General features: G+C 39.6%; 1 protein-coding gene across 2 annotated transcripts in view; it reads left to right on the forward strand.

Annotated features, from left to right (window-relative positions):
* The window catches only part of DCC (DCC netrin 1 receptor), a 928,337-nt gene that overhangs the window by 770,429 nt on the left and 132,509 nt on the right, over positions 1–25,399 (forward strand). For both annotated transcript variants that reach the window (XM_037902678.2, XM_043547198.1), the window contains exon 15: positions 3,557–3,751. In XM_037902678.2, coding sequence (XP_037758606.1) covers positions 3,557–3,751 — 195 coding nt within the window. The remainder of the gene's footprint in view (positions 1–3,556; positions 3,752–25,399) is intronic.

Genomic DNA, 25,399 nt, shown 5'->3' on the forward strand with positions numbered 1-25,399 from the left:
AGCATTCCCCACCCTGACCTCTTCTGGCTGTACTGTTTTCCTGCTTGCTACCTAGGAAAGGTAATCCATGGAGGTGGAGGGGGGGAGGGCGAGCCTTAAAGAGGCAATGGCCCCCTTTCAACCAGCCTCTGTGCAAACCCCATTACTGAAGCTGAAAGGGGCAGTTTACCTCCTACATCCATCTAGAGAAAGGGCCCCACTGCTTAATGCATGGCGAAGACATTGGGCCCTTTTTTCAGTTTTTGTCTGGAATGAAATGTTTACAAAATTGACACCGTTTTACAAAGCATTTGGTTTTAACAACAGCATTTTCCTATGGAAAATAGTTCCATTTTAATTTTTCTGACCAGCTTCAGTAAACAGATATAGACATTTAATAAAGTAGAAGAGATAAAGAGAACACTGGTGAACTAGGAGGTATTCATTGATGAATGAATGTGGCTGTGGACACAGTGGGCCAGATACTTAGCTGGCAGAAACAACCATAGCTCCATGGAAGTCAATGGAGCTACACCAATTTACACCACCTTGGGATCTGGCCTAAAGTAATATATGTGGTGTTTAAGGAAGTTTACAGTGCATTATCATCCAAGAAGCTTATATTCAGAATTGACAATGGGTGATATTGGGATGAGCTACTTGAGCAGATAAAGAACCTACTTGGATATCCAAGGCAGATTGTAATTGTGTAAGGGGAAGTATTTTGGATCATTTTAGATATGTGACCTAAAGAAATAATGGCTAGCAATGTGATGAAATGGTTTAATCACAAAAAGAAACTGTGGGTCTAGTCAGTACAAAGGCAATACATTTCAGAATTAGTTGGCTAGATGAGGAGTATGGATAGATTGCTTCATTTACTCCAGGGTAGAAAAATATCAGATAATAAGTTTAAGCAAAAGGACTATGTTCTGCATCATTTCTAATCATAATTAGACCACTACCAGCCATGGAAACAGAGGTGGTAGAACAATTTGAATAGTTGGGGTGCTGAGAGCCATTGAACCAAACTGTAAACCCTGTATCTGAGGGAAACCATTTCAAGCCAGGGGTGCAGTAGCACCCCTAGCACTACTAGTTCCAGCACCTGTGCATGGAAATTCCACAGTCTGGCATATAATTAAGGTTTCTTGGTGGGGTCTTAGCATTTACAGTGTTTTTTGCAGAATCTGAGTGATATTACATTTCTGATCCTTCTGGTTGTGAACAAAACCTTCAAAAGTAAACCAATTCATTTAGTTCCCATGAGTCTGCCAGAAGGAAACAAGCTCTTCCAAGAGTGGATTGTTAACTCTAAGCACTTAGCTATATTCAGAAAGATTAGAGTTAACCACATTTGCAGTTCTCCTAAACCCTTATGCCAAGACCTGGCATCATCTAAGTAACAATGTAAAAGGAGTAGGACAGGTGCTAGATTTAAGCTAGAATTATATATAGAATTCTTCTGTCTCGAAAATGCATTCTGCCCCTGAAATGTCCTGTGTTCCCATGTTCATAAAACTTTTATGTGGGCAAATAGTCCAAAATGGTTGAGTTCACCCTAGGTTCATTTTTGTCTCTGTATTTCACAAGAAGGGTAAATTCCTTATAGTTTTTCCTACTGAGACAACAATGACACTGCTGTTTAAAATTGTATGATACATATATTTGAATTCCTTCATACTAACAGTTCAGCCTATCAGAGTAAAGTTGTTTGAACCCAACAGCTACCTAGGGATGTCTATGCTGGTGTTAAAATCTCTATATATTATGTAAGTGAGATGAAAAGATTATTGCTTGATGCCAATAGCTTTTTGAATGTTCAGATTTCATGAACTGCTTGAGATTTACTGCTTCTACCACGTGCAAGGAATCCAGTATCACTTCATTCTACGACTTCCTATTACAAGGTGCTAAACTGCTACTATATGTCTTTTTCACGTAAGAACCACTTTTGTAATTTGAAAAATCATCGGTATTCAAAGACAGTCATTCAAGTAACTTTAGATTCTGCATTGAAGCAAAGTCTGGAGGTCAGAAGGAGATGAATGACAATTGTATTTGATTTGCTGTGGCACTGCTGGTGTAATCTGGTTTTTGTTTTGTCATTAGCTATTCTTCAGTGCATTTCCTTCATTCTTAAAGTTTATGACCATGTATAGCAACTTTAAGAAAACTGAGTGCAAAGAACTTTTAAAACTTATGTATCAGACTGGTAATGTACTAATCAGATTCAATAGTTCTTCAAAAGATTTTAAATGCATTAAACAGAATTCATTTCAAAGCACATAAAATACCAAAGACACCATTGTACCATATATGACAATAGGACTGAAAAGTATTAAGTCCATCTTTTTATGGTCTTTTCCAAGGTTTATAGTGGGAATGCTTCACAATCTCAAAATATCTTTTGTTGGAGTTTTACACCAGCATTTTGTACCACTCCCCCCATGCATTTGCCTATTATACTACAGGCCTCTTCAGTGGGGAAAAATAGTAGCTTGTCTCTTTCTGCTCTCAAAAAGACAAGCTACTGTGCTGCTCTTCTAAAGAGACTTGTGATATAGTAGCTATCATACACTCCAACAAAAGGCATTTATTCATCTATTCTTTAAAGTAAAAATGGGTTCACTGAAGACAAAGTGTGCTAGTTACACGTCAAGTCATTAAGTACTACATAAGAAATGAATATGCCTTGAGAGAACCTGTATAAAAGATTTCAGAGTAGCAGCTGTGTTAGTCTGTATCCGCAGAAAGAAAAGGAGTACTTGTGACACCTTACAGAGACTAACAGATTTATTTGAGCATAAGCTTTCGTGAGCTACAGCTCACTTCATCGGATGTACGCATGTAGCTCATGAAAGCTTGTGCTCAAATAAATTTGTTAGTCTCTAAGGTGCCACAAGTACTCTTTTTATTTTTGTATAAAAGATATCATTGTATTATTTCATTTTATTATCCGAGTGCTGTTGTATTATTCAGAGCAGCCTCCAAGCCAAGAGAGGCATGTCCAAGAAAGTTCAAGCTTGCTTGCTCGTAATTAACATTAAGTTTTCACAGGCATGAGATAGGTCATTGCTGTTATAAATGCTATTATATCACTTACAAAGTCAACCAGCTCATTAAATACTGTAGTTAAACTACTGGCCCATGATAAGTCATCTAGTTGATTTCAGCATCTTATTTGACTTGCAAATAAACCAGGAAGACTTCAAAATTTGTTATGGAAAATTTTTTATCAATTCCAAACATTTCCATTTTCCACTTTCCTGCATAATTTCAGATCTGCCTTGTATTCATACACTAAAAATGGGACGAACAGAGGGATATTCTATTTTTCTTAAAAAGAGGAAAGGAGACCTTATATGTTGAAGAAGCTGCTTAATGTACTTGTTGCTGAAGAATGTAGTTCAAAACAAGTCTGAATGTTCAGAAGGGAAATTGCAGGTAGACTATGCATGTAGCTGTGAGATTCCTGGTAACTTTCTTATAACATATTTCTTAATCTCAACTCTGCCTTTGTGAATGGTAAAACTCAATGAGCAGGATATTAATGGATCCTTTATTTGTATCCCAGAATCTCAGGTTCCTGATCAGCCAAGCTCTCTTCATGTCAGGCCATTGACAACCAGTATCGTCATGAGTTGGACTCCACCACTGAATCCAAACATTGTTGTACGCGGATACATCATTGGCTATGGAGTGGGCAGCCCATATGCTGAGACAGTGCGAGTAGACAGCAAACAGCGCTACTATTCCATTGAAAACTTGGGTAGGTAGTTCTTTGTTCTTTAGTGATTTTAAAAGAAAGAAGTTTCTTCTGGAGTTTACTAATTTTTGAGACTTTTCCTAGGCTATCACTAAGTCCTTGTGTACAAACCAAATTTGTAGCCACTTAATGGCTGAGTTTGCCATAGTATGGTTTGTGCCAACACAAACAATGGTTAATATTCAGCTACTAACAGCATTGGCTACTGAGGTTTGACTCCTGCAGTTGACCAAAACTGGCACTTGGTTATCTTCCTGTAACCAGGTGATAACACTATAATTCTGTAGCATGAATGTCAATGAAGGTGTTATAACCAGGTTACCAGAATAAAATTGTACTTACAGTCTAGATGGAACCTTAGTTACATTACATTTATAACTTTGGAAACAATAATCAATAAAAGATCTTATATCATTACAGTGTTTGATTCTAATGAGCACATACACTCTCTTAATGTGTTTGAAATTATTGCTAAATCATCTTCTGCTTGGCTTTTACAAAACAATGAGATACATCAATGATCGAGATGGGAAAAGAGGAAATAAAAATCGTTTGTCTCCATGGAATTTAGAACAAATAATTGATCTACTAAACTGAGATCATGCATTTATTTGTTCGTCACCGATTGGCTGAAATTATTCTCTGTCCTTGATCATATGCTGAAAACTATAATAAGAGCCAGATCAGGGAGGATCAAGTTTTCTTAATCAAGTGGTCATGTCATGTAGTAGACCTTTAACTGATGATCCAATGAAAAGCTCATTGAGCTGAAGATAGACTCCAAAATATAATCAGCATTTTATATTTTTGGACTGCAACTTTGGTAGCATATAAGCTTGGCTCCTACACTTCAGAGCAAATCTAAATACTAAATAAGCACTTCACCATGTGGCCCCCTATTTTGAAGAGAGCAGGAGCTGGAAATGCTATTCCCTGAGCTGGCCCAAGTGTTGGAATTTAATGGCACTCACAAAACTCATATTTTGTATCTGTCAAAAGGGTTTAAGGAGATATTCTGTTATCCCATTATTCATTGCACACTGTCTCTGATGGTTCATCTTGATGCTGGGCCTGGTATGCAGGGAACTGGTACTTTGATGATGAAATACTGGTATTCAAGCATTGGGGAAATGGTTCACAGTTTGAATGAAGTCATGAGAAATAATCAGTTTTCTTTGTTTTACTTCTATAGCATTTTTTCTTTCAAAGATATTATTTTTCTTTATTATTATTGTTGTTTAACATTTGTATGTGATGCTCTAGGCTTGCTCAAATGCTTTACAAATATTAAGTCTCACAATGCACCTGTATGTTAAGGCTGAGCACAAAAGTTAAATGATTCGCTAGAATTTATACAGATAGTTGTTGTAACAGCTGGGAATGGAACATAGAATTTCTTGTCTTCCAGTCGTCTTCTGTGATCACTAGATACGCCTTTTTGGTAATAGCATCCAGTAGCACAAGAAACTGGATATGATTCATTTCTGTGATCGCCATGTTCTCAAGAGAAATCTCATACAGATAAAATCTTTCTTCATACATAGGAGGACTTTTGTTTTGTTTTTGGTGGGGTGGGGTTTTTTTGCGCGGGGGCGGCAGGGGGGGTTGTCACAATAAAAGGCACTGTGAAGAAATTGCTCACTGTGACTTCACCAAGCGGCTTCTCTGTGGCTATTAGGGCATTTGTATTTTTAAGTAAATTGGCTTGGCAAAGTCATTTGAAAAATTAGAAAAAAAAAACAAAACAAAAACAACCATAATGCAAAAAACTAACATATAGAAACATATATCAAAAATTTCTCAGGAATGTTTTAAATCCCTTAAATATTGGTAGTCTGTGATTGATGATGATGACAATATTGTCACAATTATCATCTACGGTTAATTCTTAAGTAATTAAATACGCAGCGCTAGATGTTACTGTAGTTTTTCCATTCTCAGCACCATTATGATAAAAGAGCTGTTTTTTTTCTGGACAACCCAGTAACTCATATGAACAGCACGGAATCCATTTAATATATTCCATGTCCCTCAAATGTATAATATTCAGAATTTCTCGAAATTGTGCCCATGAAGGTACTTGCAGGGAGCTACATGTAAGCTTTGCCACCAAAGTCCAAAGACTCAAAGTGTTATGTAGATAAAGGCTGACTTGAAAGTGTTTTGATGGAGATTAAAGTTATTATGCAAAATGGAAAGAGGTCTGAATGGGCCATCAAAGAAGGTTAGTGGAACATAAGGATAAAAGTGATTACTAATGACTTTATAGGTCTAACAATTAATGATTAAACACATTTTTCTAGATTCCAAAATGGATTTATATTCTTCCAAATTTAATCATCCTACTTTAAGTCGTTTCATAACTTTACTGAGATTGAATTGAAGTGTCTCACCTCCACTGACCTGAAGGTATTAGAAACAGAAATTGTATTAACAGAGTTATATAGGTCAGTATGTTCTCTGGACTTTGGCAAGGCCCCAGGAGAAGATGGTTATACAATCAAATTCTTGAAAGTTTTTAATGAGCACCTTTCATTATAGATATTCTAACTAGCAACTGAAGAGATGCCTCATAACATGGCATCATGCGGCTTCAATTATTCTAATTTATTGTAGTTCCAGAAATTACTCTAAAACTTCTACCAAAATGTGAGGAAACTATTTAGAGCTGAGCAAATATTTAGTTACAAATAACTTATTTGCTGAATGTAGCTTCCTTTTTTTCTTTTTTTTTTTTTAACTTTCTGAACATTCTTTAGCTGTTCAAGATTTCATCAGTATTCAAATGTATTGGCCAAATGCTTTTTTGGATGTTTATACTCTGGTTTGATCACAAATATTCAAAATGTAAACAGTGTTATTTAGTTGTGATTTTCCAGATACATCATATGCATTTGTTCCCTAATTGGTTGAGGGACTTAACTTTGTGAATTTTGGCATGTGTACTTTTTATACTTAATGTCTGTGAATACTCTTGTGTACAACTTTGAAAATCATTTTTGGTGAGCAACTGTGCTAATTAAATTCAGTTGCTCAAATGTTCACAAAAAATGAACCCTGAAATGATGTAACCAAGAGCCCAAAGAATGCTTTTAAAAATTAGAACAAACATCTTCCAAAATTTCTTACGTTATTCACCTAACTCTATTAGAGACCATTACAAGGAAATTACTACAAAATGATTAGACAGGATTCTTTTCCTAATGGAAATATTGTTTTCAAGAAGATATGGATCAAAATACACTAACAGACAGAAAGGAAAAAAGATAGGCATTAGATGGTCTTATCCCAACAGTTGTAAAATGTCCCACAAACCATGCATATTAAGTGGTATTGTTAATACATAATATGATAATAAAAATCTGATACCTAAAATAAATGGTGAAACTTCAGACTTCCCTCTGTGCTCCAAAGAACAAATTCCTACTAACCCATTCAACAACCGTGGCATTCACAGACCATCTCCCCTATACTCCACTGTCTTTCATCCCTCCCTCTCCCAACTCCACTTCTCCTGGGTCCCAAATAATGTCTCCAACTCCTCATTTTGCAAACACCACACTTGTTGCATTCCCACTCTCCTGGTGCATCACCTTCACCCACTCACTGCCCAGCTCTGACTACTCCTCCCCGCCTTCATCTCCTGCCCAGTTCTACAAACCCTCATGCTGTCCTCCAGACATTCTCAAGAGTCTGACTCCTGGTGAATTAGTAATACTGACATAGGCTGACAGCGATCAGAACATTAGACATAATTTTTCAGTGTAATATGATAGTTGCAATTACAGGTTTATTTTCAGCTCCATCTATATAGATGTACATCACAGGAGAGGGACTTTGATAGTCACTTTCTGTGGCCATGTTTCTGCCTGATGCTAAGAAGTCAAAGGTATTTACCTCATCTCAGGAAGGGGTCCTATTCGGCTCTGGACCTGGAATACCACATTCAGTTCTGGGTACCTTGTTACCAAAGAGATACTGACAAATTAGAGAAAGACAACAAAAATGGTCATGTAGCCCAGATGTGTTGAAGAGTGAAGGAGATAAATATGTATTTTAGCAAAGCAGTAAATAAGTGGGCAACATGATACCAGTAACAGTCTACAGGTATCTTAAATGTTGAAACCTCATGGAGGAAAAGGAATTATTTTGCATAATGAAAGGAAGTTACCCCATAACTGGGGGTAATAGAATACAATTCAGAAAGGGGAAAATAGGTAAATATCAGGAAAAAGCTTCCTGAATATGAGCATTATTAGAGATGTCTCCCAGTGGAAGGGTTGGAAAGCCCTATCTCTTGGCACATTTCAAACTATCCTATACTGTCTTGTGTGCAACAGAGAATGATCCTGCACTGGAGGATTCTGCATGGAGATGGTGACCTAATAATCATTTTCTGAAAGTTCAGGACCTAGTAAAGAATCAAAATGGCTGTCTGTTCAGAACCCATATTTACATATTCAAATCAGACTGAGAATCTTCATGACCAAGTGTATATTTGTAGGTACATATATGAATTTAAGTTAAGGGCCGTTTTTCATAATTTGGCCCAAGGTACCAAATAATGAATATCAGCACTTAAATTCAACTTTTAAAGGTGTAATTTATTAACATATTTCTTCTCTCACCCTTTTTAAAATTATTTAAGCCAGATCCTATTATTTATTTTGGCCCTTTTGTACCATTCTGCTGATGCAAATAAGCTGGAAGGCCAGGTATCTTTCTAACAGAGGATTTCTCCTGGTGGGTGTACCCCCAGCTAGTATAGGCCATTACCAGCCACTGTGGATTAGAACAGCCCAAAAGATGCTCTAATCTATGATGGGACCACTGTAAATCCAGCCCCAGAATAGGGGCTCTTCAACCATCTCCTTTCAGGCCCTCCATTTCAGCTGTACCCAGTGGACAACCGGTGTAACTGAGAATCTAGGCCTTTGTTTCAGGGCTCAAAGTTAATACTTATCTGACCTCCCTATGACTGAAATGCACTGTAGTGTGTGTTTGGTTTGTTTATGCTCTGGGTGTTATTTTGAAATATGTTAAATATTTAATTAAGTATAATTTGGATTCCAGAGCAATAGGTTTGTTCATTAATGAGCAATCAGATTTGTCTGACATGATTTACCTTGCACAAATCCATGCTGACTCACTTCTGTGGTAAATCCTTAAGCTAGCAACCTAAATCCATGGTTGGAGATAATTTAATTAATAGAAATAACATTATAAACTCACTTTTGAGGGCCTCAGGGAAATGGCTTTTATGAGCTTCTTAAATGAAGAAAAATGCATGCCTTCATGAACTGGGACAGCAGGGACGTCTTAGGGGAGAATGGCAAAGAGCTTGGAAATGTGAGTGAGAGAAGGATTCTGACTGGAGCAGGAAGACACATGTGGCCTGGTTTCAGAAGGGTTGAGCGTCAGCAATTCCAGTTAAAGTCCATGGGAACTGTAGGTGCTCAGCCCATCTGAAAATCAGGCCAATAGGCAACATAGTGGCATAAGTGAAACATTTGAGAGTTGATGCAAATGGGCATGAGTATCAATTGGTAGATGAGTGGGGTTGCAGCAGAAAAAGTAACCAACAAATTAATGTACCATTGGAAGGTGCTTAGATACTATGGTAATGAGGGTAACATAAGAACCTGAGTAGAGTGGAATAGATTAGGATAGAATAACAAGGTATAAGATAAGCAAGGCTACCAAAGAGTAGAAGAAATGGTGTGTGGAATGCATTAGTATTCTTGTATAGGTGAGGCTGTCAAAGGTGCTACATAAATGTAGTTTATCACATGACTCTGCAATTTTGCTACCACTTCTGTACACACCATATATGTGTGCATACATAAACCTCTTTCCAGGAACTATCTATGTGTTCGGACAATACACAATAAGAAAGAGTTCTTGCCCCAAGGATCTTACAGTCAAAAAAGATAGACATGGACAATGGGATGCAAATGAAAACGTAAACATGAGGATAACTTACTATTGTTTTTTACCCATAAACTTGTGGGCATGTTATAATTTGCTATTATTAAGCTAGGCACTGCATATTCACCTCGTACATGAGAATTACTGCCATAAGGAGCTTACAGTTGAAAATATGCCAAAGGATGGGAAAAGGAAGTGGTGTTATTCCTATTTTACAGATGACAGACTGAGGCATAGAAAGCGCAAGAGTGAAATCCTGCCCCCATTGAAATCAATGTGAGTTTTGTCAGCCAGGATTTCACCTCAAGTGACTTTCCAGTATCATACAATGTGTCTCTGGCTGAGTTAGAAACCAAACCCAGAATTTCTGTCTTATGTCTTAACCATAAAACCATCCCTCCACTCTTCTGCTCAGCTTCTACAGTTTAAAAGCCCTATCTACTTTGCCAGTACAGCTTACCAATAATCACTCGCCGAGCATCCAGTGCATACACTTATACTAGTTAAAAGCCTGCGCTGTTGTCTGGGTGTAATTCGTCTTATGAGGCGACAGAGCTTGCTGGAAGAAACTGTTAGGCAACACACATAGAAAGAATGCAAGTGCAAAACATGCACATTGTCTACCTGCAATACGCACATAAGAACGGCCATACTGGGTCAGACCAAAGGTCCAGCTAGTCCAGTATCCTGTCTTCCGACAGTGGCCAATGCCAGGTGCGCTAAAGGGAATGAACAGAACAGGTAATCATCAAGTGATCTATTCCTTGTCACCCATTCCCAGCTTCTGGCAAACAGAAGCTAGGGTCACCATCCCTGCCCATCCTGGCTAATAGCCATTGATGGACCTATCCTCCATGAATTTATCTAGTTATTTTTTTGAACCCTGTTATAGTCTTGGCCTTCACAACATCCTCTGGCAAGGAGTTCCACAGGTTGACTGTGCGTTGTGTGAAAAAATACTTCCTTTTGTTTGTTTTAAACCTGCAGCCTATTAATTTCATTTGGTGACCCCTAGTCCTTGTGTTCTAGGAAGGAGTAAATAACACTTCCTTATTTACTTTCTCCACATCAGTCATGATTTTATAGACCTCTATCATATTCCCCCTTAGTCATCTCTTTTTCAAGCTGAAAAGTCCCACTCTTATTAATCTCTCCTCATATGGTAGCCGTTTCATACCCCTAATCATTTTTCAGAGTAACAGCCGTGTTAGTCTGTATTCGCAAAAAGAAAAGGAGTACTTGTGGCACCTTAGAGACTAACCAATTTATTTGAGCATAAGCTTTCGTGAGCTACAGGTCACTTCCGATGAAGTGAGCTGTAGCTCACGAAAGCTTATGCTCAAATAAATTGGTTAGTCTCTAAGGTGCCACAAGTACTCCTTTTCTTTTTAGCTGTAGCTCACGAAAGCTTATGCTCAAATAAATTGGTTAGTCTCTAAGGTGCCACAAGTACTCCTTTTCTTTTTGCTAATAATTTTTGTTGCCCTTTTATGAACTTTTTCCAGTTCCAATATATCTTTTTTGAGATGGGGCAACCACATCTGCACACAGTATTCAAGGTGTGGGCATACCATGGATTTATATAGAGGCAATATGATATTATCTGTCTTATTATCTATCCCTTTCTTAATGATTCCTAGCATTCTGTTCACTTTTTTGACTGCTGCTGCACATTGAGTGCATATTTTCAGAGAACTATCCACAGTGACTCCGAAATCTCTTTCTTGAGTGGTAACAGCTAATTTAGACCCCCCCCCCATCATTTTATATGTATTGTTGGGATTATGTTTTCCAATGTGCATTACTCTGCATTTATCAACATTGAATTTCATCTGCCATTTTGTCGCCCAGTCACCCAGTTTTGAGATATCCTTTTGTAGCTCTTTGCAGTCTGCCTGGGACTTCACTATCTTGAGTAGTTTTGTATCATCTGCAAATTTTGCCACTTCACTGTTTTCCCCTTTTTCCAGATCATTTATGGGTATGTTGAATAGGACTGGACCCATTACATGTTACAACTTTGGCTTTTATCACCTAACCACAACATACCAACCTTCCTTCCCAGTTGTTTGGACCCAGCAGTAACACTTCCCCACCTCCCCATTATCCTACCTCTCGCCCCAGGAACCTCTCTCTGCTCTAGGTTCAAACATGACATTAAGCTTCAGAGTGACAGACAGTGGCAATCATTATATAGATATGTACAAGGTGTGATAACATAATATGTGTAATACATGGATGAGCCAGGTGATAAACTAGATTTGTTACGCACCTTTGAGTGCCTCACCTACACTCTGCTCACTAATTCTGACATGTTAAATCTTTAGTCAGTCAGCTGCCATTAAAAAAAATTTGTTCCTGTGCATTTTTCCTCTCTAGTGTTAAGTTTCCGCCAGTTAGGCAGAATAGGCAATGTATTCAGTAGTGCACTAGCAAAAGGCTTACGATCCAATATCTTGTAACCCTAAATTTAGTGATGGTCAGGTAGGGGAGTGGCAATCACCAAGTACCTGAGCTGAACTTTAGTATTAGAAATGTAAGCAAAAGGAATTGATGTAGACATGGCAGGGATGGATTTTAAGTGACAGGCCACAACTTAATTAAATTTAAACACAGGGGAGGGGATCACCCGCCCTGTCACGTACCAGACATTTTAAGTGCTGGGATTACAGGGCTCCTACTATCTAACCCATAACTCAGGGTAGGCTCTCCTCAGCCAACCCCTAGGACTCACTCACTCTTCTGAGTTCTACCACCCACTCACTCTATAACATGGCACAAGATACTAAAAGGGGGGACCTCGGCCCTCAAAGGCCACAAGACCATCCCTATCCCACGAGCACAAGGTCCATCAGTAAAATCCCAGGTTTTTTACTTCTGGCCGCAAGTTGCAATGAACTAACATCCTTACTAAGTACTATCAATAATTAAATACTGTTCCTATTTAACTTAACTGTGTCTCCAGGATGCTGTGAGAAGGGCATAAAAATTCTCCATGCCTCTGCCAATCTGGTCCTTCTGAGAATAAAAAATTCCTTCCTGACCCCCAAACTGGTGATTGGTCAGATCCACAACATCTGCAAAACATAGCTTTGAACTATCAATTCAGGACAGAGCGGGTGGGGCTGCTGGAACAGAACACAAAGAAGCTCCATATGGCCCAGGCTAGGGTTTAAAAAGGGAGGGTGAGGACCCAGTCAGCTTCCTTCTTCACCAAGTTAGCCAATAAGTAGCTAGACATTTTTAAAGTAGGGGGATCCTGCATCTCCTCAGTAAGTGTTCTCCTCCTCCTCCTGTTCAAGATGCAGATAGGTACCAATTTCAACGGGATTAGGTGCCTATGTACTTTTCAAAATCCCACTAGGTTTCTATCAGCAGCATTAGATACCTGAATACTTTTACAAATCTGGCCCTAAATCCACCAGCTGGAAGCAGTAGCAGACTCATCAACCTCTCAATGGGCTATCCATTAGATGGAGCCAAAGACCCACAATCTCCCAGAATAGGTTATTTTAGGAGGTCCAATAAATACATTACTTTATTTCTCTCAGTGACTGGCAATATCACACCAAAATAGGTGGTTCTTCATAATATGTGATCTCCCAAACAAAACATCATGCCTTAATCTGTCTACCTGCACCTCATCTCAGGTTTTCATGGACTTTTAGTATCCCAGAAGCCTTCTTAATTACCTAATCAGCCTTCAGCTGCTTGCTTCAGAAGTAACCCAAGCAGTACAGTTTGAATATTGAATAAATCACTTCAAAAGCATAAAGGACAACACTCACTTTGTCTTAATAACTGTTGGGGGTCCCCTTTCTTGTGGTGATTGCCTTGAATATGATTGGCGGGTACTAACACTTGAAAGTCAGCATAAATGAAACAGAGTGATTAATCCCATGAGAAAGTGGTCATACTGCCTGGGAAATACTCTTCTTGGGCATGTCAGAATATAAAAATCTGGAATGACTTCAGCTTTGTCAGTGAAGAATTTGTTATATTTTCTTTTGCGGTGTTTGAAAGATATTTGTGTCATAAATTTCAGGTGCAATCATCCACTGCTCTCATTCAACCTCTTCTGTGTCAAAGGAATCAGTGGTTGACTGATTCCCAAATGAATAATTTTAACAAGAAGGCCCATTTGCAATGTGCTCTCTTTTTTCCACCTTATGATTATAAATAGCAAGGTTATTGCCTGATTAATGGATGTTTTGACAAATGCTCAATTCTGGAACTTCCACACATGCCCATTCTAATCTTTTACGCATAAGTTATAATGATTTTTGTACTGATCCAACTCAAAAGGCATTAAACCTTGTAATGAGATGACTGGGCTCACATCCATGGAGCTTTGTGTTAAAACTTACTTATGAAATCAAAAGTGAAAAAGAACAGGAAAGAAGCATACCAGAGTTTACTAAATGTGCGACTATCGACAAAAACTTTGAGTAAGTGAAAAATGAATAAGTCTGGCACTGGAACAACTGATTCACTATGATAATCTGAATGAAACATTTTATGATCTTTAAAGCTTTATTTCTTTGTTAATAACATATGTGAGAGAGCAAATAAACAATACTTTGGTGAGCATATGATAGGACAGGCAGTGTGTGCCAAAGTACAGGGTACTCGATTGGGAGCCAGGCGATATGGGTTCTAGTCTCAGTTCTGTAACTGACCTGCTGTGTGACTTTTGGGCAAGATACTTCAACTGTCTGTGCCTCAATTTCCCTGATAATGATGTTTCCTTTTCTTTGTAAGATACCCTGAGATCTATGTGTGAGGAGTACTATATCTAACTACCTGTTACGATTTAACTGTTGAAAAAACCCTTACTAATCAAGTATCAGATGAACACAGTATTGAATTTCAGTAAATTAAAGGAATGTGAATTTCATTGTTTAAAGTACATCTTTCCCTTTTTACCTGTTTATGAACAGAAGAAGAAAACATAATTTAGGAGCCAAAATCTCAAAGGCTCATAAGTACCTAAATCACTTGTGAAAATGAGACTTTGCTGCATTCAGAGTTGCAGCACCTATGCCTAAATACATTTTAAAAATATGGACCTTCATGTCTAAGCGTCTTAAGAAAGAAATCAAATTGATCTCCTTGAGCATGATGGTAATGTAGGAGTTCATCTACAAGCACATGAAAGGGTTTCTTTGGGAAACAGGAGTACACACCTTTAAATATTATTCTCTTTTTAATGTAAACCTTTGATGCTTTTTCACCACCCCTGGAACTAAATCTCCTAAAACACAGCCCTCGTACATAATCTAGATAAGGACTTTTTAAAGAATTTGGGTTTTTTTTCTGATTTAAACTGCTCAAATAAGAACTTCTGTTTTTGACTTCATTCTTCCCTATAAAATACCTTGTACATTGTTGACACTGTCTACAGGTAAATCCTGATTTTAAAAATCTCCCAGGGATATTTGAACACTTCATAAAACTGAGAGTTCCAGTTAAACTTTGCAGCATCAAAACTAAGCTCCTGTGTTGCTTTTAGGAGGATAGATGGAAGAGGGACTCCACTAATGTGGAGTAGAGCAGCTCTATGGAAGTTTTTGGTTCTCTTAAGCCCTATAGAGCTTAATGGCTCTGTAGGACTGAAGCTGCCCATCTATGGAAATAGTGAGCTCCACAGTGTAAGCCTAGGGGATGTAACCAACCTTTGTTAACCAGTAGTTTGGAAAATAAGGGTTAAACTATAAATGATAAGCATCAATACTACTAATAAAACTCACACAGAGAAACATTTTAACCACACTTACATGCTGTAGTTCTGTACTTTTCATATACCACTCCTGAAGGAATTCTGCGCGCGCACACGCAAAAATTCTGCACACAATATTTTAAAATTCTGCATATTTTATTTGTCAAAATAAATCATCATACCAGTTTCAATTATTTTGGTAATTTATTTCAAAATACCTGTCAATAAGTATGTCTGTAACAATACAGACAATGAAAAAGGTTCAGGAAATGTTCTTTTTTAATTTTTTTTGACAAATAGATTCCTTACTAGGCATATTAATAAAGAACTTTGAGTAATGATTTCTTTAAACTACAATACAGAAACACATTTCCTGCACTCCTCAGAAGCAATGCAAAGGCTTGGGGGAGTCAGGGGTAATGGAAGAGCCGAGGGAAAGGGAAGTAATTGCTGGGAAGGAGGCTGGGAGTGAAGCTGGAGGCTTTTGGGGTGTGAGTGGGAGAAGTATGGAACAGTTTGGGGGTTTTTTGGGGGGAGGGATAGTTAGGGAGTTGTAGAGCCTTCCCCATGCAGACCCTGGATGAGCCCTAACCTCTCTCATTCAGTCAGGCACCTCTGCCCCACCCCATGTCTCCCTGCACCCTCTCTTCCCCTGACCTCGTGTGTCCCTGCACCCCTCCACCATCCCCATGTGTCCCTGTACTCCTGTCTCCGTGCACCCACTCCCCCCATCCCATGTGGCCCTGCACCCCACTCCCATTCAGCCTCTGCCCCAGTCTGTGCCCCTCCACTGAACCACAATCTGTGGCCCCCCCAGAAGCCCCACTCTGTCTGTCCCCCATCATATGTGCCTCTTCTTCTGGCCTCACAGACAGGGTGTTTAGGGAAAGGAGTACTTGTGGCACCTTAGAGACTAACCAATTTATATGAGCATAAGCTTTCGTGAGCTACAGCTCACTTCATCGGATGCATACTGTGGAAAATACAGAAGATGTTTGTTTTTATACACACAAATCATGAAAAAATGGATGTTTATCACTACAAAAGGTTTTCTCTCCCCCCACCCCACTCTCCTGCTGGTAATAGCTTATGTAAAGTGATCACTCTCGTTACAATGTGTATGATAATCAAGGTGGGCCATTTCCAGCACAAATCCAGGTTTCCTATCTCGGGGCCTCTCCTTCTGCCCCTCCACCCCCACAAACATGATACAGTTCTGTGGTGACCTAGAATCCTATTTTCGACGTCTCCGACTCAAGGAATGTTTCCAACACACCTTTGAACAACATACTAATCCACAGAGACCTCCCTACCAACACTACAAAAAGAAGGATTCTAGATGGACTCCTCCTGAAGGTCGAGAAACCAGACTGGACTTCTACATAGAGTGCTTCTGCCGATGTGCACGGGCTGAAATTGTGGAAAAGCAGCATCACTTGCCCCACAACCTCAGCCGTGCAGAACACAATGCCATCCACAGCCTCAGAAACAACTCTGACATCATAATCAAAAAGACTGACAAAGGAGGTGCTGTTGTCATCATGAATAGGTCGGAATATGAACAAGAGGCTGCTCGGCAGCTCTCCAACACCACTTTCTACAAGCCATTACCCTCTGATCCCACTGAGAGTTACCAAAAGAAACTACAGCATTTGCTCAAGAAACTCCCTGAAAAAGCACAAGATCAAATCCGCACAGACACACCCCTGGAATCCTGACCTGGGATATTCTATCTACTACCCAAGATCCATAAACCTGGAAATCCTGGGCACCCCTTCATCTCAGGCATTGGCAGGATTGTCTGGTTATGTAGACTCCCTCCTCAGGCCCTATGCTACCAGCACTCCCAGCTACCTTCGAGACACCACTGACTTCCTGAGGAAACTACAATCCATCGGTGATCTTCCTGATAACACCATCCTGGCCACTATGGATACAGAAGCCCTCTACACCAACATTCCACACAAAGATGGACTACAAGCCACCAAGAACACTATCCCCGATAATGTCACGGCTAACCTGGTGGCTGAACTTTGTGACTTTGTCCTTACCCATAACTATTTTACATTTGGGGATAATGTATACCTTCAAATCAGCGGCACTGCTATGGGTACCCGCATGGCCCCACAGTATGCCAACATTTTTATGGCTGACTTAGAACAACGCTTCCTCAGCTCTCGTCCCCTAACACCCCTACTCTACTTGCGCTATATTGATGACATCTTCATCATCTGGACCCATGGAAAAGAAGCTCTTGAGGAATTCCACCATGATTTCAACAATTTCCATCCCAACATCAACCTCAGCCTGGTCCAGTCCACACAAGAGATCCACTTCCTGGACACTACAGTGCTAATAAACGATGGTCACATAAACACCACCCTATACCGGAAACCTACTGACCGCTATTCCTACCTACATGCCTCCAGCTTTCACCCTGACCACACCACATGTTCCATTGTCTACAGCCAAGCTCTGCGATACAACTGCATTTGCTCCAACCCCTCAGACAGAGACAAACACCTACAAGATCTCTATCAAGCATTCTTACAACTACAATACCCACCTGTGGAAGTGAAGAAACAGATTGACAGAGCCAGAAGAGTACCCAGAAGTCACCTACTACAGGACAGGCCTAACAAAGAAAATAACAGAACGCCACTAGCCGTCACCTTCAGCCCCCAACTAAAACCCCTCCAACGCATTATCAAGGATCTACAACCTATCCTGAAGGATGACCCAACACTCTCACAAATCTTGGGAGACAGGCCAGTCCTTGCCTACAGACAGCCCCCCAACCTGAAGCAAATACTCATCAGCAACCACATACCACACAATAGAACCACTAACCCAGGAACCTATCCTTGCAACAAAGCCCGTTGCCAACTGTGCCCACATATCTATTCAGGGGACACCATCACAGGGCCTAATAACATCAGCCACACTATCAGAGGCTCGTTCACCTGCACATCCACCAATGTGATATATGCCATCATGTGCCAGCAATGCCCCTCTGCCATGTACATTGGTCAGACTGGACAGTCTCTACGTAAAAGAATAAATGGACACAAATCAGATGTCAAGAATTATAACATTCATAAACCAGTCGGAGAACACTTCAATCTCTCTGGTCACGCGATTACAGACATGAAAGTTGCGATATTACAACAGAAAAACTTCAAATCCAGACTCCAGCGAGAGACTGCTGAATTGGAATTCATTTGCAAATTGGATACAATTAACTTAGGCTAGAATAGAGACTGGGAGTGGCTAAGTCATTATGCAAGGTAGCCTATTTCCCCTTGTTTTCCTAACCCCTTCCCCCCCCCCCCTTCCTCAGACGTTCTTGTTAAACCCTGGATTTGTGCTGGAAATGGCCCACCTTGATTATCATACACATTGTAAGGAGAGTGATCACTTTAGATAAGCTATTACCAACAGGAGAGTGGGTTTGTTTGGGGGGTGGGGGAGAAAACGTGGATTTTAGCTGGAAATGGCCCACCTTGATTATCATACACATTGTAAGGAGAGTGATTACTTTAGATAAGTTATTACCAACAGGAGAGTGGGTTTGTTTTTTGCGGGGGGAGAAAACCTGGATTTGTGCTGGAAATGGCCCACCTTGATTATCATACACATTGTAAGGAGAGTGATCACTTTACATAAGCTATTACCAGCAGGAGAGTAGGGTGGGGGGAGAGAAAACCTTTTGTAGTGATAAACACCCATTTTTTCATGATTTGTGTGTATAAAAACAAACATCTTCTCTATTTTCCACAGTATGCATCCGATGAAGTGAGCTGTAGCTCACGAAAGCTTATGCTCAAATAAATTGGTTAGTCTCTAAGGTGCCACAAGTACTCCTTTTCTTTTTGCGAATACAGACTAACACGGCTGCTACTCTGAAACCGGTGCTTAGGGAGAGAGCAGAGGCTGCATTCCTCAATCAGCTGTTTCGGTTGATGAGTGTCTATCCTCTGTTCTCGCACCACAGCAGCCACTGGTGCGTGAAACACATAACTCTAGTGCCTCTCTGGCAGAATGTATTTTTTGCAGGGGAAAAAAAATCTGCTAGGGGACACGAATTCTCCACGTGTGCAGTGGCGCAGAATTTCCCCAGGGCTAATATACCCTGTTAAGACTACCAACTAGTGGTTATATATAACCAGAGTTTCACTCCTTAAATGAATGTTAAATGGAATTAGTTCCCCTACAGTGCTTGCAAACCAAATGTTGCAGACTTGCAATAACTGTGAGGAGCAGGAAGGTGAAATTGACTAGAAAAACAAAGTGAAACTTACTGGATAGTTTTTGTTTCCTACACTGAATGAAGTGAAGATCGCAACAAGAGTATAAAAAATAAATGGTGCAAAGTGAATTAATTAGAGTTATTTCAAACTCCTTCACATTAATCATCTATCATATGTGAGTAGAACAGTACAAGAAAATTTTGGGATGTGTTAAATTTGATTTAGTGGCTCTTCAATGTGTTGCAACACTACATTATATTTTACATTGTATTAATTTTGGCTGAAATCTGCTTCTCACCAGTAGAGCTTGAGTAGTCAGGTTCCAGGCAGGATAAATGCAGATAAATTGGTGAGGTGAAATCCACTTCCCAACCAGCCAAAGGCTCATGGTAGCAATAGCAGTTGTACCCAAGCCAACCTGCTCACAGAGGGTGTTGAAGCCACTGGTTCAAAGTAAACCTGGAGCACATAGCATTCTCCCCATCACATGCCTCAGTGCTGGCCTATGTGGAGCCAGTTCAGAGACCCTTTCTGAGGCACATGGGACGCCCAGCTATCTCTGCAGAGTTGTGCCTCCTGCAGCTACCATGTTCCCTTATGGTAGTGCACTATAGTTCTGTGTCTATCCATTAAACATTGGAGATCACGTCATTGCTCACAGAATGAGAGCAAAGAGAATATCAACAAATATAAGCAGATGAAGCACTTGAGATCTGAAGTTATATTTTAATGAACATAGCATAGGGAACATCAAAGGACTTCACCTCCCTTTTAACTACAGATTAGATTAAATTTGACCCTCATACATAAATGAAGCAAATTATTATTTTGGTTTGCTGCAAACCGAGAGTGAGAGATCTCTTCATTTTGTTTAATCTCTGCAGATGACAGCTGTGGATTCCAACAAAGACATGAAAGGAAACGAAAGTGTTTTTTTTATTATAGGTTTAGGGTTTTTCTTCCCTTTACATTTTTTTAAAACAAAATGGAGCAGTAGAAATCAAACAAAAACATGTTATGTTTTATGCAGCTCCACTTCCTCCCTCAAAGATCAAATTAAAGCACAGCAGTAGCAAGAAAAAGCATTTCAAAACTCCAGGGACTGTTCATTCTATTTCCTTCCTCTGAGAAATGACTGCAAAATGATTCATTGCACCAAACATTACACAGACTGATTTTCCTTCCTTCTTTCCTTCTCCCTGTATTGTGGCCTCAGATCCTGGTTTCAGTGCAGAGACCCAGCAGCATCTACACTATGGCTTAGGTTGGCTTAACTACATCTCTCAAGGGTGTGACTTTTTCACACCCCTGGGTGATGGAGCTAGTTCATCCTGTTTTAGGTGTAGACGAGGCCTCACTCTGGGGCAGAGGGTCAACACAAGATATATGTGCTGCTTCAGTCCTGGTCTTGAGTGGTACAGAGGCCTTGTCCTGGCCTTCAGCCAGGGTGAATTTCTGCCAACCTGTGTAATGAGGCTTGGTGCTGGATATCTCCACAGGGCCTGTGCTGGATATCTCCTCTCAAGCTCCTACCACTCTGGTTATTGTTCTTATGCTTACAATAGTGTCTTTACAGAAATAGTGGGTCAATAGAAACCAGGGTCCCATTGTGCTGGGCACTGTTCACACACATAATAATGGACATGCCCCACTTTGAAGGTCTTACCATCTAAATGGGCAAGACAGACAAAGGCGGGAGAAAGCAAGTATTATTACTCCTTTTTCTGAATGGATGGGCAGACTCTAGACCAAAGGTAGACACTGCAGCATGCACAGGCTTTCCCTCAAACCCATATTTCTCACATGAGCTCCCAGAGTTTGCCTTTCTTCCCCATGCACCACAATCCTGCAGCAGTTGAGTGTCTCCTCACTCATCAAGGGCAAGATTTGAATCCTAGCGAGAGTGAAAGAAGAGAAAGACAACTAAAGTTGAGCAGGAGAACAAGAGACTAGGGCAATGCTGCAATGTAGCCTAGTGACTAGCGCACTGGATAGAAACTCAGAAGACCTGCGTTCTATTCCTGCCTTTTCTATTAGCCTGCTAGGTGACCTTGAGAAAGTCACTCATCTCCCGCTGCCTCCATCTGTAAAGTGGAAAGAATGACATTTACCTCTTTCGTAAAGCACTTTGCTATCTAGTGGTGAAAAGAATTATATAAGAACTAGATTTTAATAGTAGTGTTCCTTGCAGCAGCGCAGAATGCCCGAGAATAAACTCCTTTGGCCCAGTTTCCTGCATAAATGCGACAAATATCACAAAGGAATAATTTAGTTACATATATTTGCTCATAAATATTGGCAAAATGACAGGATTATTACCAAATGGTAATAATCAAGTGACAAGTGAATTTTCTCAAAGATTTGTTACCTCTACAAAATTCAGTGGTGTCCCCTGCCTCAGATAGGCTTACTTCTGCCTCACCTTGCCTCAGCAGACTGATGCAAAACAGAGCAAAACTGTGAAACAGATCCTAAGTACATACATTCACATTTCCCTGAATGCAAGTACCATTTCTGTGAAGTCAGACAGCCTTTTCCTGCTCCAAAAGTCTCAGTATTACTTTCTGTACATGTACCCAAAGAAATCCTGAACAAAGCCAAGTTTACACTACTCACACAGTGAGTGCATTTTACTAGGAAGTCAGAATGCCTTGTAGATTATAGTTATTCATTTTTAATTCATTTGTCCATATATCTTTTGCTTTAGTTTCTGCTACACCGTTTAACTTTTACTGATTTCAGCTGTGTTTGTAACATAAATTCCAAACACATATGCCATTTATTTTTGTAAACTTATTTAGCTTTATAACTTATACAGTATGCACTGAGCTTGTAATGCACTGTGGGAGTTGTAAAGGTTCATGTCTCCACAGGGGAGGAGACCTATTTCTAAGCATGTTCAAGTTACAGTCATTCTTTGAAAGCCTGTATGCTTTGTTATGATGCACATAGGACATGACTCAAGAGAAATCAGTGAGCAGGTATATTGCATGATGAGATGTGCATGATGAGATGACATCTTAAAAGCTACTGTATAGATGGGATTTGCTCTTGATGGGATATCCTGAACTGCATTAAAATTAATGCAGATGATTGTTTAACAGAGAAGAGAGAATTTATAATGAGAATCAAACTCCCTAATTTTTTAGAAACAAACTATTTCTAGAGGCAGTACATGTATCTCTATATATACACAATTGACTCCAATATATTGTGGCACAATTAACAGCCAATCACAATGAAATATTTTAATATCATGAAACTCACCAGTTGAAAGTCGTGGTACTACCTCAGTGCCTTAGGATTGTTTGTTGCCTGAAAAGACACACTGGCCCTATGGATATGCATACATCTAATTCTCACAATGATTCATTGACTGTCTTCGGAAGTCAGGGAAGCAGAGTGCTGAAGGAGTCATCCAAATGAAACGTTACTATACAGGTCACAGAAGAGGCCAAATCCTGTGGTACTGATTCCAGTCGAATTTCTAGGAAAGTCAGTAGGAGGCCTGCCTGAGTAAAGACTGCAGAATTTGCTCCTATAACACTCCCCATTACATCTTTAGTGGATTAGGTTAATAACTGGCATTGGATGAAAAGCGGAGGGCAAGCTTGGGCCTTTCTGCAAAACAGGTGAGCCAGGACCTCTCTCCACCCCCTGAATCCCTGGGCAGCAGCAGTATGGTAACACTGCAGTCCCTGGGCACCATTATAAATTAAACGTAAACACTATTTTTTAAATGTAACCAAGTGTTTATATATTATTATGTTGTTATTATTTGTATTACCATAGTGTCTGGATGATCCAACTGAGACCAGTGCCTAGCGCACCTGGGCCCTGGACAAACATATAGTGAGAGGCAACCCCTGCACAAAGAGCATAGCCGCAAAGAGGCTAAACAGAGAGGAGACAAAAGGTAGCAGAATGGTTAATGCCATTTTACAAACAGGGAACTAAGGCATGGAAAAATGAAGTCTCTCAGGAAGTCTGTGGCAAAGCCAGGATATGAGCCCAGGTGTCCTGAATCCCAGTCCAACGTTTTAATCATAAGATCATTCTTTATCCTCTGCAGCAGGTTTGAAAGTTCAGCCCGTCATATTTTGATAGGCCAAAACATTAAGGCTTGAGTGCCCAATTCAGGAGCCTACATTTATATTTAGGAACCTAAACAAAAGCCACCTGATTTTTTTAGGAGGTTTACACTCTCATATCTTCAGTATCTCAAAAATCAGGCCATTTACTTAGGTGCCTAAAAGGTATTTAGCTGGTTGAATTTGGGCACCAAGTTTAAACCTTTTGGCCTAGGAAAATATTATTGGCTGAATTTTCACATCTGCAGCCAAACTTCAACCTTCATTGTTTGTAGATGCTCCCATTGCTTACAGTTGTGTGCACAAATCCTTGGTTTTTCATGTACACAAATAGGAGAAAAGGAGTACTTGTGGCACCTTAGAGACTAACAAACTTATTTGAGCCTCTAAGGTGCCACAAGTACTCCTTTTCTTTTTCCGGATACAGACTAACACGGCTGCTACTCTGAAACAAATGGGAGAATTAGACCCACATTTTATAGACATGCAGAAGAAATGTTTGAAGTATACCCTATAAGGCTAGTTTAAATTGCATTGTACTAACATGTTTTTTAAATACAGTAATTTCCTCTCTGTTATAATGCAACGTACAATTTAACAGAAAGATGAAAAACAAATGCAAGTTCTAGTATATTACAGAATGGCCAATATATTGGTAGTTCTTTTAGTTTACTGAAAATGTGTTCAAAAGACATGTATTTCCATTTCATTCGTAATAATAACAATTATCACTTAAAGTGTTCCTTTGCCAACCAAGCAAAAATTCCAAATTACCTGGCCTACTTTATCCACTGATATTATAGTGTTGATCTTATCCATCACTGAAATACAGCCATTTCTGAGGTGGAAGGTGGTTTGTATACAATGCATAGCAGAAGTTAAAGGCAGAAAGTAAAAATTCATTTATCTAGCTGTAACTACAGGAGAAGTTTAGGTAAGAAGAAATTAACTTCTTTGAGCATCACCATGACACGTTGTTAATGCTATGCTAATACAATATTTTATAAAGAGAACAGCTAATATGATTAAAGGCTGCTAATAGGATTAAAAGATTGTTTCTAAATAGGATATAATTTTCTTGTACTGGGTTCAGGTCTACTTTTCAGTCTTGTTCACAGGGGAAAGGATGAGATTGTGCAAGATGGAGAACTTGTCAATCTTGCTGTTTCTTTGTAATCTCACTGCACCTAATGGCGGTGAAAATATGTTGAATCAGGGCTTCATTGTAACATTAAGGCACATAGACTCATAGACATGTAGGGCTGGAAGGGACCTTGAGAGGTCGTCTAGTGCCGCCCCCTGTGCTGAGACAGGATCAAGTATCCCTGGACAATTCCTGACAGGTATGTGTCCAACGTGTTCTTAAAAACCTCCAATGACAGAGATTTCATAACCTCCCTTGGAAGCCGATTCCAGTCCTTAACTCTCCTTACTGTTACCAAGCTTTGCCTAGTATCTTACCTAAATCTCCATTGCTGCAGAATAAACTGATTACTTCTTGTCTTACCATCAGCAGACATGGAGAAGAATTGATCACAGTATGCTTTACAGCCTTTGACATACTTGAAGACTGTTATTTGGTCCCCCCTCTTTTCTCAAGACTAAAATACCCAGTTTTTTAAACCTTTTCTCATAGGTTAGGTTTTATAAACATTTTATCATT

Source organism: Chelonia mydas, chromosome 5 (assembly GCF_015237465.2).
Source record: "Chelonia mydas isolate rCheMyd1 chromosome 5, rCheMyd1.pri.v2, whole genome shotgun sequence".
Lineage (NCBI taxonomy): Eukaryota > Metazoa > Chordata > Testudines > Cheloniidae > Chelonia > Chelonia mydas.